We start from the raw sequence: 17,305 nt of genomic DNA, 5'->3' as shown, positions 1-17,305 counted from the left end.
GCGGAGCCGCGCCCCGCAGCCGGGGGTCGGTCAGCGCGGCTCACGGGATGCCCGGCTGCCCGGTTTCGCGAGACCAGCCCTCGCGCCGATTTCCCCTCCTGTGGAACTTGCACCGTAACTGCCAGCCGGCTGGCCTCTAGGGCTGGATGGGACCCCCAGCTGTAAAGAGAGGACGTGGGTCATCCTCCAGCTGTGAGCGCAGCGGTCGGGAGAGCCCCCAGAGGTCAGCTCCCGGGAGGGCGGGTGCCTTCTCTGCATCCTGGCATCGGTTCCCCTCAACAACCGCCCCCCTCCCCGCACAGGCCAGGGACAGCGATAACGCCACCCCCAGCGAGCTGTCAGTGACACAGCAGGTCCAGGGGCCCTTGCCCACCGGCAGAGGAGGCAGCCGTGCCGTAGTTCGGTTTAGGCGGCTCGAAAGGCTCGCGCCCAAAATAGCCATTTGACTGAGGGTCTCCACCTTGAAATATTCCTGCCAAACAAATGTGAATTTGCGGGGACGTGTGTTTGCCCGCCTTCGGGAGAGGTTTCCTCTTAACCTGCGGGGTCGGGGGGTGGGCGGAGGTGCCCTCCTTGTCTGTTGTCTCAGTTTTCCCCGGGTACCAAATGCTTCTATGTGCTCTGGACTTTACACGCTCATCTGTGTCTCTGGAGAGATACCCCTCCAAAGAGTTTATTAGTTAGTAATAAACTAAGGAGCTTATTACTCTTAAATGTGCCAAAACTTAAGGTATAATGTTGTTTTGGAGACGGGTGCAAGTCGTGCCTTTCATCCCTCCCTCCATCCATTCATTCATCCAACAAACGGTTTATTGAGGACCTGCTATTGGCTGGACCTGGCTGGGGGGTGGGGATACTGCAGTGAATAAAAATACAAACAAAGCCTCTTCTGTCCTGGGCTTTGGTTGGTATTGACTTTGACCCCAGGGGCAGCCAGGACCTTAGGGTCTGGGACATCACTTCATGGGAGAGTGCGGGAGGGACTGAGAGGTGTTCACCTGGGGGAAGAGGACTGGCAGCTGCTTCCCAGCGTGGAGAAGAGTCTTGTGGCAGGAAGACTGGCTCTGCCTTATGGAGGCACTCTTGTCAATATCCGGGTGGTGCTGTTTTACTGTTGAGTGTGTTGCAGGCCTGGGAGTAGAGGGGCCACAGTTAAAGCTTAAGTGCTGTGTCGAGTAATTGTGTTGTCATTGGAGAAGCTGATCAGAAAAATGCAAACTTAAAGATATCTTGGAGCTGGAGCTGGGGGAGAGGAGGCTGTGTTGAGCTGGGCAGGTGGTGGGTCAAAAAGGGGCCAGCAAAGGGAGGCCTAGAGGAGAACTTAGCAAAAGTTTGTCAGAGCCTCCTCACACCTTCTGAATCTTACCCCTACTTTGAACTTTTTCAGCCTGTGCAGTGAAACTGTGGGATAACTACAGTGGAGGATAACTACCGAAGGAGCGTTGGCATGGGGGCCCAAGGGGTCCTTGATGCCTGCCTGTTGACCTGCTGCAGATCTGGCTGTGGCATGAGCTCGAGTGACCCATGCGTTTGTGAACCCTCGCTGCTCTGCCCACCTGCCTGTGGCCTTTGTGTCTTACCTCTGCCATTGAACTATCAAATCATGCAGTGTAAGGAGCCGTACGCATCACCCCTGTTGTCCTATGGCCCAGCCTTGTATACAGTAGGTACTCGAAAGAGATTTGGTTTGAATATAAAAAGCAACTTCAGCATTGGAGAGAGTCCACCACTAGGACAGCTGGCACGGTGGGGACTTGAATGAAGGCCGTCTGAGTTCATGCTCTTTCCTTATGCCCCTCTCTGTGCAATTATGTTTATAAAGAGAGATTTTGGGCTCCAGTGTGAGGTGAAGAACTCAATTACAGTTGACCCTTGACAACACAGGGGGTGGGGGTTGCCAAACCCCTGCACAGTCAAAAATCCCCATAAAACTTTACAGTTGGCCCTCCATGTTCGAGGTTCTTCATCTACGTGTGAGTGGACCCCTGCAGATGAGACCTGCGTTGTTAAGTGATCCATGGTACTTGTTCTAGTCCATTCAGGATGTAATAACAGAATAGACTGGATGGCTTATAAACAACAGAAGTTTATTTCTCACAGCTCTGGTGGTTGGCAAGTCCCAGACTAAGGCACTGGCAGATTTGATGTCTGGTGAGGGCCTGCTTCCTGGTTCCTAGGCGGCCGTCTTCTCACTGTGTCCTCCTGTGGTGGAGGGGGTGAGGGAGCTCTCCAGGGTCTCTTTTATAAGGGCACTCATCCCATTCATGAGGGCTCCACTCTCATGACCTAAAGGTCCTACCTACTAAAGGTCCTGCCTCTTACTAATCACCTTGGGGGTTAGGACTCCCAGCATACTATTTGGCAGGACATTTTGGGGGACACAAACATTCAGTTTATAGCAGCTACTCCTCCCATTCCTCACTGATTTTGTTGCCCATTTCTCACGTACCAAGTTTTTTATACTAAGCTCTTTTCTGGGCAGTTGATTGTTTGATTTATTTATCTTTTTATCCTGATGAGAGAGAATTTCTATTATCTAGTAGGATAGATCTCTTCTCATACATACAAAAAAAACAAAAAGTGATTCTTATTTTTATTTCCAAATAAACTTCTAGAAGATTTTTGTCACATTTCATATAAAAACCCCAAAGAGATTTGTTAAACCTCTTAATTTATTTGGTATCACTTAAAATTTTCCTAGCATTGACTCTCACTCAAGTACATGGTGTGGTTTTCACCATTTATTCTAGTCTTTATTGTTTTTCTGCTTTCTATCTTCATTATATAGGGCTGGCTTTCTATTTGTATGCATGTATTTAAAAATTTTCCTTTTTACTGCGGTGCAGCTTATATTCAGAAAAGTACACCCGTCTTAGGTTACCATCAGATTTGTCACTCACGGGGACTCCCGCGTGGCGAGGCCATTACCCAGACCACATGGCAGAGTCATTCAGGTTTACAAGCAGCAGTGTTTTTCTGGCTGTTGAGTTTTGCCAAAGTCAGGTGTCCTTTTGTAACGTAGCAGCTGATTATATGGTTTTTCCCAATACTAAGACATTCTTGGAATAAATTAGAGTAATTTTATGGTGACTTTTTTGATACATATTTTAAATTTCACTTTTTTAATATTTTATTTAGGATCTTTATCCTTAACTAGTTTTGGCTTATTATCACCCACCCCATCAGAGTTTTAAAACCTTGCCAGGTTTGGTGTCAGGAGTGTGCTAGCTTCATTAAGAGAAACTTTTTACATTTTCCTGGCTCTGGAAGCTTCTGGAGCAGGGGAATGATGTGTTCTTGAGAGTTGGAGAGCACCCGTGTTGGGGAGAGGCGGGGCTGGCGGCCGAGGGCGGCCCCTCACAGTTGGTGCTGGCAAGGCTTCCCTGAGCTGACAGGCGCCCCTCTCTTCAGTGCAGGTCCGAATCTGAAGGAGTGGCTGAGGGAGCAGTTTTGTGACCATCCGCTGGAGCGCTGTGAGGACACGAGGCTCCACGATGCAGCCTACGTGGGGGACCTCCAGACCCTCCGGAGCCTGCTGCAGGAGGAGAGCTACCGGAGGTGAGCGCCGCTGCCCGCCCCGGGGCTGCCCAGGGTTTGGCCTGTGGGTCTGCACGCAGCTAAGGCTCGGGAGCTGTGAGGGAGGCCCAGCGGTCTCCGATTGGCAGGTGGAGACCCTGAGCGTTTCCACTTTCCGAGGATGGGATAAAAGGGGACTGCCGGAAGCGTGGTCAGACTTGTAGGCGACAGCCTGATGGCGAGGGCAGAGAGACCCGAGTTCAAGTCCAGTTCTGTCACCTTTATATTTTCCAGCAACTTCTGGTGCTCTCTGGGCGTCAGCTTCCCTGACGTTACCCTCGACGACAGCGCCATTACTGTCTCCAACAGCGGCCCTGCTCCCTTGCGAGTCTCTTCTCGCTCTTTATCCTAAGGCGCATGCATAAATTCTCCTCCCTTAATTATTGCATCGTTATCCCCCTTTGGGTCCGGACTTCCTGATGGAGCAAACCTGTACAGAGTTCCTGACGCGCTCTCCTCTGGCTTCTCAGGGCCTCAGTCATCTGCCTCCAGGGCCTGGGGCTCAGCCTCTGGCCAGCTGTCTCATTACCCAGGGACATGCTCCTTTTGTTGGTAGCGCCCTGCCTGTTGCCTTGCCACATCCTGCCAGCTCCTCCAGACCGGCTCAAGCCCCTCATGGCATCGGAGTCTTGCTGTTACTTTTCCCCACTCGAGACACCCGGGGAGCACAGAGACTCTGCCTGTTCTCCGTGTGTCTAAGATTGGAGTCTCAAGTAGACTTGAAACTCACCTGCAACCAGAAAATCCTTCAGGCTCTTTCTGTGTTTCTGTTTTCCCTCCAGGGCTAGGATGCCAGTGAGTTGATAGAAGAAATGCCTGTGTGTTGATACTGAAACTTATACCACTTTTCGTGGACATTTCCCAAGAGAAGGATTTCTAACAATACAAGAATAGGTGTCTTTCTTCTTTCCCTTCTGATGTCTTAGCATTATTTCATTAGAATAGATATTCATGTCAAAAATAAAAAAGTTTGGAGCCAGAAAGGATCGTCATAAAGAGAAATGAGGTGGATTGCACATGAATATTTAACACGAATGACTCAAGTCCAAAGAAAACCTTAAATTTGCAGATATAACAGTAGAATAGAGTTAAGCTACTAAAATAGACCAAGTATGTTCATATTGCTTTTTCAAGTACCGTTTTTCTTTCTTTCACTCAGGTTCAGTGAATCTCTGGTTTCTTGACGATATTTTGCTCTTGCTATGTAGTTCTTTGGTGATGAGTCCTTGGAGCATTCCTTGGCCTCCTTGGCTAGTGGAAGCTAGTAACCAGCTGAAGGAGGAACCCTGACCTGTTGCATGTTTCTGGGTCACTGCTTTAATGATCTGTATTCCTCAGCTTTGTTCAGAGCTGCGCTGGGAGCTTGAGGTGAAGAGCCTCAGCTGGTGACATGATGGATCCGTGCATTGCATGACACTGGCATCCCTTGATGGGGAGTTGTGGTTTGAGTGTCACTTGCAATGAGGGCTGAGTCTGGACGGTTTCCCTCTGCTGCTGCTGGCCAGGAGTGTGGTGATTCCTGCAGGCTGTCCTTTGTGCTGTGTCAGAGGTAGAGGGACCACAGTGGTCACCTAGCCCCAGTGAGGATACCGAGGCCCAGAGAGCGGTCCAGCCTCAGACCTTCACAGGTAGTAGCTGGTGAAGAGGGGCCTCGGGGCCCTGACCCAGGTCCCGAGCAGGTATGCTGTCCTCCATCCTGCACTGCCTCCCGGGCAGGCCCTTCTCCCCTTCGTGGAGCAAAGAGCTTTGGACGTGAGTCAGGAAATTGGAGATCTTAACTCTAGTGCTCAGCAGTCTTACCTGCGCCTCGAATCTCCTCATCTGTAGAACTGGGCTCGTAATTTATTGCCTGTCTTGCCTCAGGCGTGGACCCAGCAGGGTGGCTCTGTGAAAGCCTTTCATGAAACGAGCACCTGGAAGCACTATTAAAGCGAAGGCTGCCCTCCTGCTCCCTGTCTCAGGGTCCCGCCTGAGAGGAGCTGGAGCGGCCGGCCGGTCTCCCAGCGCCCCTCCCAGCCTGGCTCCCTGTGCTCTCTCTCAGCCGCATCAACGAGAAGTCTGTGTGGTGCTGCGGCTGGCTGCCCTGCACACCACTGCGCATCGCGGCCACTGCAGGCCACGGGGACTGCGTGGACTTCCTGATCCGGAAGGGGGCTGAGGTGGACCTGGTGGACGTGAAGGGACAGACGGCCCTGTACGTGGCCGTGGTGAACGGGCACCTGGAGAGCGCCCAGATCCTTCTGGAAGCCGGCGCCGACCCCAATGGAAGCCGGCACCACCGCAGCACCCCTGTCTACCACGCCTCCCGGGTGGGCAGGGCAGACATCCTGAAGGCCCTCATCAGGTCAGTACCACAGGGGCCGGGCCACCGTTGCCCTTGCGACGGCCACCACGGGGAGCGTGGCCGCATCAGCACGTTCTCACAGCTACATTCTCATTTCTTGTTTTCGGCGTTTGCCTTTTTTCCCTCTCTCTCTCTCTCTCCGATTAGACTTGTTAGAGGATTTGTCTATTTTGTTAGTCTTTCTAAAGAGCTGCCTCTTAGCTTTATCAGTTCTCTTATTTTTTTACTTACTGATTAATTTCTGTTTTTATCTTTATTTTTTCCCATTTTCCTTAATTTTCCTTAATATTTTCCCTAACTTTCTGAGTTGCATGCTTATTTATTTTTTTCTTGATTAATAATGTAAACTTTCAAGGTTATGAATTTACCTTTGCCTATAGCTTTGGCTGTGTCTGCTAAGCTTTCTTCTTTTTCTTTTTCTTTTTTTTTTTTGCAGTACGCCGGCCTCTACTGTTGTGGCCTCTCCCGTTGCGGAGCACAGGCTCCGGACGCGCAGGCTTAGCGGCCATGGCTCACGGGCCCAGCCGCTCCGCGGCACGTGGGATCTTCCCGGACCGGGGCACGAACCCGTGTCCCCCGCATCGGCAGGCGGACTCTCAACCACTGCGCCGCCAGGGAAGCCCTTCTTTGGGCTTTTTTAAAATTATTTTTTAATGTCCAACTACGTTATTGTGGATACTTGTAACAAAGTATATAACCACAGGGTTTTATTTGTATAGTACAAGATGACAGCCTCAGTTATGTTATTCAGACTTCCTCTCTCTTTTTTACATCTTTAACCATTGGATCTTCCCCAAATTCAGAGAAGTCAGTCTGTAATTACTGTTGTGATTTGTCAGTTTCCCCTTGTATTTCTAATAATTTTGCTTACCATATTTTGATGCTCATTGGGCTCATGAAAGTTCTTGCTTATGGATTGTGCCCTTTATCAAACCAAAAGGAAACCATTGGTTTCATTGAGGGCTCATTTATGTAGCAATCTGTAACTTTTAGTTTTCATCTTAGTGGGTTTAAGTAATTCTTTGTGAGCTCACTTTTACTGTTTGACTGCCTGGGATTCTTTTGTTTTTTCAGGTGATACAAATGAACTTTTATTTCACACTTCAGGAAGTGGATAGTCTCCGAGAGCTGCAAAATGGGGTGAAAAGCAAGAAGCTTTTGTAGGATAAAGGGATTCTTTGTTTTTTAATACGGTTAACTTTGTTGCCATAGCTGATGTTAAGTCTATTACTGTTGTCGTTCTGTGTCTTAACTGTACCTTTATTTTATATCTTTTTTCCATGATCTGTGTTTTCTTTGCTTTCCCTTTCTGTGGTTTTAGACGGTTTCTGGTCTTCTTTTAATTGTACTAGCGGTTACCTTTTTAAAAATTTGAGCCAGATTGCATTTTCAGTCTCATGTCTCCAGTGACTTCTTTCTACTAAAGATGCTTCCTTGCCCAGCAGCCCCCGCCACCCCCACCACCGCCCCCTGGCTCTGGAGGCTGTTTGTTCTGTGGCTGGACTGAGTGCAGTTCAGGTAGCCCGTTGTCGGTGTGGGAAAGTATTACAGGAGAGGGTTACAGCATTGTTACGGGCTGCATTGGGGGTCTTCTGAGGAGCAGGGACCTGGCGTCCCCCTCGCCCAGTGCAGGACATGGTTTTTTAAATTAGGTACTGAGAATATATTTATTATATCAAAAGGATTTATATATTAAATGGCTATGGAATTGAGTTTTGGAAAGATAATTGAGGATGATATGGTGGTTATACTGGAGGGTGATGAAGACGTGATGATGCTTTTTTCCCCTTCTTTAGAAGGATTTCTAGCCTGATAATCTAAATCACCTCAGTCCCGTATCTTTGCATCTTAGAGAATGTAAGTCATTAATTTGGAAATGTTTTTCAGTAGGATCAATCCATGAGATTTCATCTTGGTTCCAGAAATCCCATAGGGCATTTCAGTCAATTCATGATGTGCAACTGCTTTGAATTAACTGCAGGCTTGACTTTCAGATATATTTACAGGTGCCCTTCTTGAGGAAACGTTACTAAGACATTTTGCTGCCCCGCTGGAGTACAGGACATTACTTTTACAGTGAGGTACCAAGAGCATATATTATTCTGTTGAAAAGTTTTCTGGATTCTAAATTACCAGATAATTGACTTTTGGAAAACGGGGTTAAGTTACTGAACAGCTAATACAATCTAAACACAATCTAAACGGCAGCTCCTGCCTTCCCTGTGTCATTGTCCCTCATAGGCAGGGCTCTCTTCTGTCACTGTTGTGATTTGGTGTCCCTCTGCAAGTAACCTTCATTTTGTTACTTCTCATTTCCCTTGGTATATATTACTGATGTTTTTTTAAAAAGGTAAGGAGTGGTATTTCTGTATGTGCAGAAGTTATACTGATTTATTGAGTCGTCCTGGTGGTTCCTTGCCAGTGATACTAAAAGCAGTAGGGGAATTTTGGAAAATATTCAGGATTAAAATTAACTGGATCCCATCCATTATATTTCTATGAGTGGATGAAGGACTGTCTTTCCCACAGCTCAGCTAATACCAGATTGTCATATTGCCCCAGATTACAAACATTCTAGAAGACATATCCGTAAGAATAAGGAGGCAAAACGATGTCACTGCTTGAAATCTAGTTCTCTTAATTGATTGAGTGTGTGAAATGAAATATCGGCTTCTGCTTGGTTTGGTATGTGTTTTAGAATGTTCCTCTTGTCACTCCTAGGGTATCGTGGAGAACACTGGGTGATACTTGCATTTGTAGTGGCTGACGATGCTGCATGGCGTCAGTGGGGAAGCAGGTTGTCATGGGAGCTCATTGGTCTGTGTGCTGTCCTTTGTCTTCCTCAGCTCTGTGCTGCTGACAGGCAGCAGTGTCGCTTCTAGGGGCACGTTCCTTCGGATGCTTGCAGTAGTGCTGAAGAGACCGGTGATAAAACATGATTGCTGGCTGTGAGTGTCGGCCAGCTATTTCCATTAAGGCATGGAAAACGATGCTCTCCCCTCTGCCCGGGCCCCTGCATGTCAGGCCCCATCATCATTACTGCCTACATTTTGTCATTTCCTAATTCAGCTGAAATATGTGATGACAAAATGTGTGAGGCACTGCAGCACTGTCTAGGGCAGTGGACGCTCAAGTACACAGGTGCTGGCTAATGTTGACTCACGGAAGAGTTGGGTAACGCCTTTCGGGCCGCAGTCTCACAGAAGTGGGGCTGTGCTCTTCTCATTACATCCTCTCAGGCTGCACGTGTTTTCAGTTGGTCCCAATACTGCTGATGTTCACTTTCATCTTTTGGTTAAGGTGGCGTCTGCCAGCTTTTTCCATTGTAAAGCTCCTCTTTTTCCTTCTGTGATTAAAAAATATTTTTGTGGCTCGGTACTTTGGAACCATGTATATATCCTGTTCCTCCTCAGATTTTTAATTTATTCATTTATTTATGTTAGACTCATGGTTTCCTGTGGAGTTACAATTATTCTCGGCTCTTGTGTACTTTGCCTGGTTCATCCCTGGAGTTAGTCATTTCTCCAAGGAATCCTGGTTTCTTTGTGTGGTGAATGCTATTTAAAAGCCAAGATGTGGACACTAGGAGTGCTTATTGCTTATGGGGTGTCACTGTTCTCAGCTTCTCCTACTGGACAGAGCTAAGGTTACTTAAACATGTTTCTGTCTACATTTCTGTATCTATTATACGTTGACAGTTAAAGAGTTCACCCTGATGCCTCTAATCCAGTCCAGCACCACAGGGTTCATCCTACTTTTCTCCCTTTCCAAATTTATTATTCTTTTGCAACATTGAGAGATGTGGTTCCCTTACCTTTAACATGTTAACTTACTTTGCCAATCCCCCATATTGAACCAGTCTCCTGTGCTGCTGCCCCTCCCACACATGCCTCCTCCCCCGCCGCGGGCTGTAGCACCCTTGCAAGGCAGCATCCTTAGAAGCACCCTCTTCACTCGGCCAGGACTCCAACAGCTTGAGCAGGCCGCCCTCCCTGCTGTAGTCAGTGGCCCCCGCTTAGAGTAAAATGACCCAGTTGGTAGTTTGTGCTTGGCCTGGGAGAACCCTAAATGTCCCATAGAAAGCCATGTATTTGGGCGTCCTTGGGTGCAAGGACAAGGGCAGGTCCCTTGAGGGGATCCTGAAGGCTCTGCCTGTAGAGTCGTTTAGAGATTGGCTCTGGTGGAAAAGGAGGCTTCCGGGTCAGGCAGCCCCTGCATTGGCCTGTGTGAGATTCATCCTCACATCTGGGCTGTCTCTGGGAGTCAGAAGAGGAGAGCTTCTGGGCAGCCATACAGATCAGCTCAGGGACTGTCATCAACGCTCCCACCTCTGGGGGCTGCGCGAGGCTGCCTTGCTGTGCATCCTGTCCTGGGTCCTTCTAGGTGAATCATGCTGGGAATGGGCTGGCTCCTCTGGAGGTTCAGTGTGCCTGAAAAGAAGAGCCACCCTGGCGGGCAGGACATGATGGCACCAACTGGGTACACAGTTGGGTTAAAGTATTTCTTTTTGCTTGCAGTTTTTAAGGATTGCTGTTTATTTATTTATTTATTTTTCCGTATGCAGGCCTCTCACTGTTGTGGCCTCTCCCTGTTGTGGCCTCTCCCGTTGCAGAGCACAGGCTCCGGAAGTGCAGGCTCAGTGGCCATGGCTCATGGGCCCAGCCGCTCTGCGGCATGCGGGATCTTCCCGGACCGGGGCATGAACCCGTGTCCCCTGCATCAGCAGGCGGACTCTCAACCACTGCACCGCCAGGGAAACCCCTAATTTTTTATAGTATGTATTTACATGGTTCCAAAGTCAAATCTATAAAACAAAGTATATTAAGAGCAGTCTAGCTTCTATCCTGATCTGCTTCATCCCTGCCCTATAGATAACCATTTAAAAAGTTTTGTGGTTTATCCTTCCATCATTAAAAAATAGGCAGGTATGTGTCTAGGTGTGTGTCATGTACACATTGGTATCGCAGCCTCCTCCCCAGGATAAACAGTGGCATACTTCACGTTCATCGTCCTGCTTTTCTCACTTATCAGGGTGTCCTGGAGGTCACTGCAGAGCAGTCCTTAGCCCTGGTCCTCATTCCTTTTCAGATGGTACAGTGCTCCTTTATGTGGATGGGCCAGGCCCTCTTGACGAACCTGTGGCTCGTTTCCTGCCTTTGGCTATTACGGGTACTGTTTTAATGAATTGCCTTGTGTATGCATCTTTTCAGAGTTTTGCAAATGTGTCTTGGGACTAGATTCCAGGAGTTGTGATTGGTGCGTCAGAGGGTACATGCATAGGTAAGTTTGCCAGCTATCACCAGATTTCCCTCTACAGGGATTGCTGCATTATGCCTGGCCCCCAGCGATGAGTAAGACTTCCTTTTTCTTTAAAGCTCGGTCAATACGTTTTTGGATTTTTCCCAATGTGATAGGTGAGAAGTGTTGTCTCCGAGTAGTTTTAATCTGCATTTCTGTTATGAGTGAGGCTGAGCATCTTTTCATCTGGTTGAGAGCTGTTTCCACGTGTCTGTATCCATCTCTGGCTCATTTATCTATAGAGCTGTTGATCTTTTCCTTTTAGAAGGTCTTTATATATTAAGGATGTAACATTTCCCAATTTGTAACTTATTGTTTTACTTTACTTATGTTAAAAAAGCTTTGTTTTTATATCTTTTCCTGATCTTCCAAATCAACTTTATAATCAACTTATGTAGCTCCAGGGATGTTATTTTTATGTATTTACATTTATAGTCAACTTATTTAGTTCTGGGGAGGGTATTTTCATTTATATAATAAGCTTAGGGAAAATGACATCTTAATGATAGTGAGTCTTCTTGTCTAAGACTACGGTATGTCTTTCTATTTCCTTAGGTCTACTTATGTGACTTTCAGTAGTATTTTATAATTTTACTTATGCAAAGTTTGGACATATACTGTTAAGTTTATGCTTAGATATCTCACTTCAAAATTTATTTTGCTATCAGAAATGAGGTCTTTTTCATTTTATCTTTCAACTTGTTTTTGTATATAGAAGGCTGTTGGTTTAAAACTTGCTACTTTAATAAATTCTCTCATTGTTTGTTAACTGCATTTTCATTAATTATTTAAGGCTTTCCAGACAGTTATATTCTCTGTAAATAGGGAAAGTTTTACCTCTTCCTTTCCAGTTTTAGTCAGCTAATTGCTTTCTCTTGTCTAATTGCACTAGTACTTAAAAAAAAAAAAAAAAAGTCTTTAAAACGAGTGGGCTGGAAAGTGGGGCTGTGTACCTTGCTCCCGGCAGAGCTGCTGCTTGTGTTTCCCTGCTAGGCGAGAGGCTGACTTCTGGGTTGAGGAAATATTTTTTATCATGTTAAGGAAATATCCCTTACTTTCTTTTTTATTAAGTATTTGCAAACATGCTTAAGTGTTGAGTTTTGTTATATGCCTTTTTTTTTTGCATCTATGGAGATAATCATGGATTTTCCCCTTAGTTCTATGAATATGATGGATTATGTTAATAGAGTTTCTAATTTAAGAACTACCCCCTGGAATAACCCCCATGAAGTCATTGTATGTTGCTTTCTTAATGTTTTTAGATTCTCTTTGCTAACGTTTTATTGGAGGTTGTTAAGTTGATATTCATAAGTGCAGTTAGTTCGTAGTTTTTCTTTATGGTGTGGCCTTTGTCAGGTTTGGAGATTATTGTTTTGTTAATTTCATAAGCTGAATTTGGAAGTTTTCCTTCTTTTTCTTTGCTTTGAAATAGTTAAAATAGCCATGGGATTGTTGGATCTTCAAAGGTTTGAAAGAACTCCCTTACGAGTTCTTTTGCGTGAGTGGATTCCAAGGTTCCTAACTACCGTGGAACCTGCTGGTGGTCATGGGACCACTGTGACTGGGGGGCTCTCCGGTGCTCCCAGCGCTCCTGGAGTTTGGGCCCATCTCCACCGGGTGCTGTGGGGATGCGTTGACTGCGGTTGGCCTGCTGTGAGGTCTCACTGTCCGTGTGTCTACCCTGCAGGTACGGGGCCGATGTCGATGTCAACCACCACCTGACTCCTGACGTCCAGCCCCCTTTCTCCCGGCGGCTCACCTCCTTGGTGGTCTGCCCCCTGTACATCAGCGCAGCCTACCACAACCTCCAGTGCTTCAAGCTGCTCCTGCAGGCTGGGGCAAACCCGGACTTCAACTGCAATGGTCCCGTCAATACGCAGGGCTTCTACAGGGGCTCCCCCGGGTGCGTCATGGATGCTGTCCTGCGTCACGGCTGTGAGGCGGCCTTCGTTAGCCTGCTTGTGGAGTTCGGAGCCAACCTGAACCTGGTGAAGTGGGAATCCTTGGGCCCAGAGTCGAGAGGCAGAAGGAAGGTAGACCCTGAGGCTCTGCAGGTCTTTAAAGAGGCCAGAAGTAAGTGGCCTTAGTTGAACCCTGACTGGCAGTCTCTTCAAGTCAATTGAATGAACCAAGTTGTAGCAATTTAAAAAAAAAAACAACCTCCAACTAATCACTTGGTCACAGCCTTCTGTGAGGACTAGGAATTTTCTAGAGTGGTCTTCCAGATTGGTCTTCTCTTTTTAAATTCCCAGACACTAAGATTTAATACCAAGAAACCTATCAAAGTGCATGTTCTCAGAGCTCCTAGAATTATGTTCTCTTTACCCCTTTGCGCTGCTTTGTGATCCCAGATTCTTTCACTGCTGTTTATGGCTTTTAAGTGTTTGCTTTACAGCAAATCGCAAGCCCTTCCTTCTCTAGGGCGCCTCACGTCCCCTTCTTCAGTTCCACTCAAATACCATTGTTCTGCATTGTGTGCTAAGTATGATTTTTGTTAGAATGAGGCCTACAGTTTGCTTATTCATGAAGAAGGATTTTGCCAGTGAATTAAGTTGATGGCCAGAGAGTTTGCAGTTGAACCGTGGCTTGGTACTTGTTGTCGTTCTCTCTCCAGGACTCAGAAGTTGACCCTGTGCGCCCTCTGACCTGCCCACACCCTGCCCCTTTCCCGTCTGGGTCTTGAGGGCATCTGAGTGACCACCTTTTCCCCAGTGCCTTACCTCTCGCAGAACTTATGTTTGTTGTGTTCTTGTCACTGGCTTTCCTTAAACCAGTCATTAAAGCATGGTCCCGTTGAGCCTTCCCCAGAAGAGTTGCTTGCTGGTCAGTTGGAGCCACACTGACAGAGTTAGGCTCCCTGTGTTCATGCCTGTTTCACAGGCAGAGACACGGCGAGGCTGTTTTGACCCAGAGCAAAATTGTCAGCCTGCCCTCCTCCTGTGTTGCTCGGCCCGTCCCCTTCAGACCCCCTTGGAGCTTCTGGGAGGGACCAAGAGCAGAGACTGACAGAGGGCAGTTTGTCACACCTGCTGGGGCGTGCAGTGGCCAGCTCTGTTTCTCTGTCTAGGGAGTTCCACAGAGTTGAGCAGATAGCAAGACCTTTCTCACCAGGGCCTGCTCTCCTCTGGAGGTGGGAAGTGGCAGCGAGCGTTGGCGCAGCTCCGCTTGTCCTCACAGCCAGCCTTTGGTCTGTAGGGTTAGGAGAGGCATTTAACCTCTCCCTCTGTCTCTCCCTTTCTTCCCATGCGTTCCAGGTGTCCCCAGGACCTTGCTGAATCTGTGCCGCGTGGCCGTGAGAAGAGCGCTTGGCAAATACCGACTCCATCTGATCCCCTCGCTGCCTCTGCCAGACCCCATAAAAAAGTTTCTGCTGTATGAGCAGAATTCACGAGCAGTGGTTGACTGCAGTGAGGAGGAAGCAATCTCCAGAGCCAGTCGACACCGATTCTTGCCCCTGTGACCACGTCCTGTGCTGCTGACTAAATCCCACCTGGCTGTTGGTGAAGCGGAATCAGCCTTGTCCTCATGGATTGTATTCCATCTCAGGTGCTTGGGGCGTCGGACAGTCCTTAGGTCGGTATCAGCCGAAAGGCTCGTACAAAATTAATTTTGTTCTTCCTCAATGTCCGTGTTTTGGAAATTAATGAAATGGGCCTTGAAATGTGAGCAAGTTCGGGCTGAGCTTGGAGGCCTGCTGACTTCCCCAGGAGGGGGAACTAGCACCTTGCAGGGCTGTGCTGCTGCGTTTGCCTCTCAGCTTGATTAACGCGAAATGAAAAGGAGTCTTGCTATAAAAGTACAGAGATGCACTTCCTGAACTTACCAGTTTGTTTCCCGTGCTCCTGGGGTAGACGTGTGACATTTATCATACGCACCCCGTTTCCTTGCCGCTTCACTGTTCTCTCCTTGTGGCGGAGGCGTGATATTAATTGTCTTCATTCAAGGATGGTTTCCTGGCCACGTGGATTGGCTTTACTGCCTCAAAGTCAATACCTGCATTTGTTCACAGCCTCTTTAGGTAACGCTCAGAGTTCTGCAGCGCTGCACCTGTCTGATACCTACCTGTGCCTAGCATCATGCCAACAGGTCTCATGAGTTCTCTGCCATTTCACTTTGGGGAGCTTCCAGACAGTTGATTGATTTTAGGAGGCCAACGCTGAAATAGCCAGTAATTGACTGCCTACATTCGGACCAAGGACTGTCCAACAGCATTCACTGCCAGTTCTAAAAGAGGAGGATGCCTGCGGCACTGTCTTCTCGTCCCTGCACATACCAGAAAGTGCAGACTTCAGTCATCTTCTGGATGGTTCGAAGCTTTCGGTTGCTTTGTGTTCAGTGGACAAAACATCTGCTGTTTGGTTGATTGATCTTCACTTTTTTGGACCTAATTGTCTTGGTAGTTGCTCCTAGAACCGAAGAAAGGGGATAGCAGTGAGGTCAGAGGGCTTCCCCTGGCCTGCTGGGGGTGGTGAGAAGTGAGAGGAATGAGCTGGCTTGTCACCTGACGGACGGCTCGGCTGTGGGCAGGGCTCAATCACACCTGGGCTGCGTGGCCAGGTGTGTGGCCATGTCGGCACAGGTGGGCCAGCGGCTGCCTCTTGAGAGCATCCAGGTGCTGCTGTTTCCAGGGAAATCACATCTGGTAATTTGAGGCCTCAGGGCCATTGTGTGGATCCATGGTGATTCTGACCTTTAGAAGCGTTTAGAAGCGGGCAGCTTTCAAGTCTGAGTCTGGATTTCCTGCAATAAGAGGAATCTGATTTGTAACAATTGAGCTAATGATGGGGTTTACTTAATTATTACCGTCATCATGTGTCTCCACCGACCAGACAGGCAGTGTCTGGTCATTGTCTTCTGTGGCTCGAGGATGGAATTCTGAACGCCACCTCCTGTGTCATGGATGGACGTGTGTTGGAAAGCCAGGCTGGCCCGTATATGTACGTGTGAGGTCTGAGGGGGGGGCCGTCGATGATTTGGGGGGGCCAGCGTAGCCGCTGGAGGCTTCGCCTCATTACAAGCGGTGGCCAAGGCATGAGTGTTGGATGGCTTCTGAGGCCCGAGACCGGGCTGTGTGCTGCTCCTCAGGACGGGGAGCCTGCTTGGCTGGTCGCATTCAGAGCTCGGAGTCAGGAGAGGCTTCCTGAGAGGAGAGGAGCTGCGGGTGGGTGGCCGATGTGGCCCTTTGCAGCCGGAGCTGAGTGCTGCAGGGCTTCAGCCCAGGCCAGGGCTCAGCTGCGTTCCTGTGGCACGTGTGGTGGGACCACACCAGAGCTGGGCTGCGGCTGGGCCAGGAGCTGCGGGCAGCTGGGGCTCTGCCTGCACTTAGGGAAGGGTTGTGTGGAAGCTTGAGAGGTGGGCTGGGCCGCTGGAGGGGGCTTCGTGTCACTGGGGGTGTGTCAATGCTGGCTTGTCACCTCCGTGGTCGGGCTGAGAGAGGTATATCAGGAGTGGTTAGCTCCCCTTACTTTTTTTTTTTTAAGAAGATGTTGGGGGTAGGAGTTTATTAATTTATTTATGTATTTTTTGCTGTGTTGGGTCTTCGTTTCTGTGCGAGGGCTTTCTCTAGCTGTGGCGAGCGGGGGCCACTCTTCATCGCGGTGCGCGGGCCTCTCACTATTGCGGCCTCTCTTGTTGCGGAGCACAGGCTCCAGATGCGCAGGCTCAGTAGTTGTGGCTCACGGGCCTAGCCTCTCCGCGGCATGTGGGATCCTCCCAGACCACGGCTCGAACCCGTGTCCCCTGCATTGGCAGGCAGATTCTCAACCACTGCGCCACCAGGGAAGCCCCTCCCCTTACCTTTAAGCTCTTGCAGCTGCCCTTTGGCTCGGAGTCCCTGCGGGTGAGCCTTGGTGCAGGCTCGCAGGACATTCTGAGTTTGCCCTGCTTGGTGTTCTCTTCAGGGGTCTGTTAGGGACAGAGCCTCCCCAGCCCGGCCCTGGGTAGGAGGGTGTCTCTGTTCTCAGACCTTCTGGAAAGCTGCATCTGGGAATGCTGCCAGTGCGGGGGTCCCAGCCATGCCGGTGCGACCTTGGGGCTGCACCAGCGGAGTGGGTGTCAGCCTCCTTTGCAGGTGAAGTGAGTGCAGGG

The 17,305-nt window shown here is 48.7% G+C and overlaps 1 protein-coding gene across 5 annotated transcripts; it reads left to right on the top strand.

Moving 5' to 3' along the window:
* The first annotated feature begins 7 nt into the window (after nucleotides 1–7).
* Nucleotides 8–16,802, top strand: ASB1 (ankyrin repeat and SOCS box containing 1). Of its 5 annotated transcripts, XM_024757092.1 has the most exons (7): nucleotides 1,108–1,118; nucleotides 1,208–1,210; nucleotides 1,965–2,020; nucleotides 3,412–3,558; nucleotides 5,618–5,920; nucleotides 12,906–13,291; nucleotides 14,473–16,802. In XM_024757092.1, exons 3-7 carry the CDS (start codon nucleotides 1,992–1,994, stop codon nucleotides 14,676–14,678), a joined length of 1,071 nt encoding a protein of 356 aa, XP_024612860.1. In that variant the 5' UTR covers nucleotides 1,108–1,118; nucleotides 1,208–1,210; nucleotides 1,965–1,991; the 3' UTR covers nucleotides 14,679–16,802. The 5 variants fall into 5 exon arrangements, with proteins under 5 accessions (XP_024612780.1, XP_024612988.1, XP_024613058.1 ...); XM_024757012.1 differs by lacking the exons at nucleotides 1,108–1,118; nucleotides 1,208–1,210; nucleotides 1,965–2,020 and adding an exon at nucleotides 8–223; XM_024757290.1 differs by lacking the exon at nucleotides 1,965–2,020 and having other exon boundaries at nucleotides 94–1,620.
* The last annotated feature ends 503 nt before the right edge of the window (nucleotides 16,803–17,305 follow it).

Source organism: Neophocaena asiaeorientalis, unplaced genomic scaffold, assembly GCF_003031525.2.
Source record: "Neophocaena asiaeorientalis asiaeorientalis breed wild unplaced genomic scaffold, Neophocaena_asiaeorientalis_V1.1 scaffold185, whole genome shotgun sequence".
NCBI lineage: Eukaryota > Metazoa > Chordata > Mammalia > Artiodactyla > Phocoenidae > Neophocaena > Neophocaena asiaeorientalis.
The sequence above is the reverse complement of the archived record's forward strand: the minus strand, read 5'-3'. Positions and strand labels throughout refer to the sequence as shown.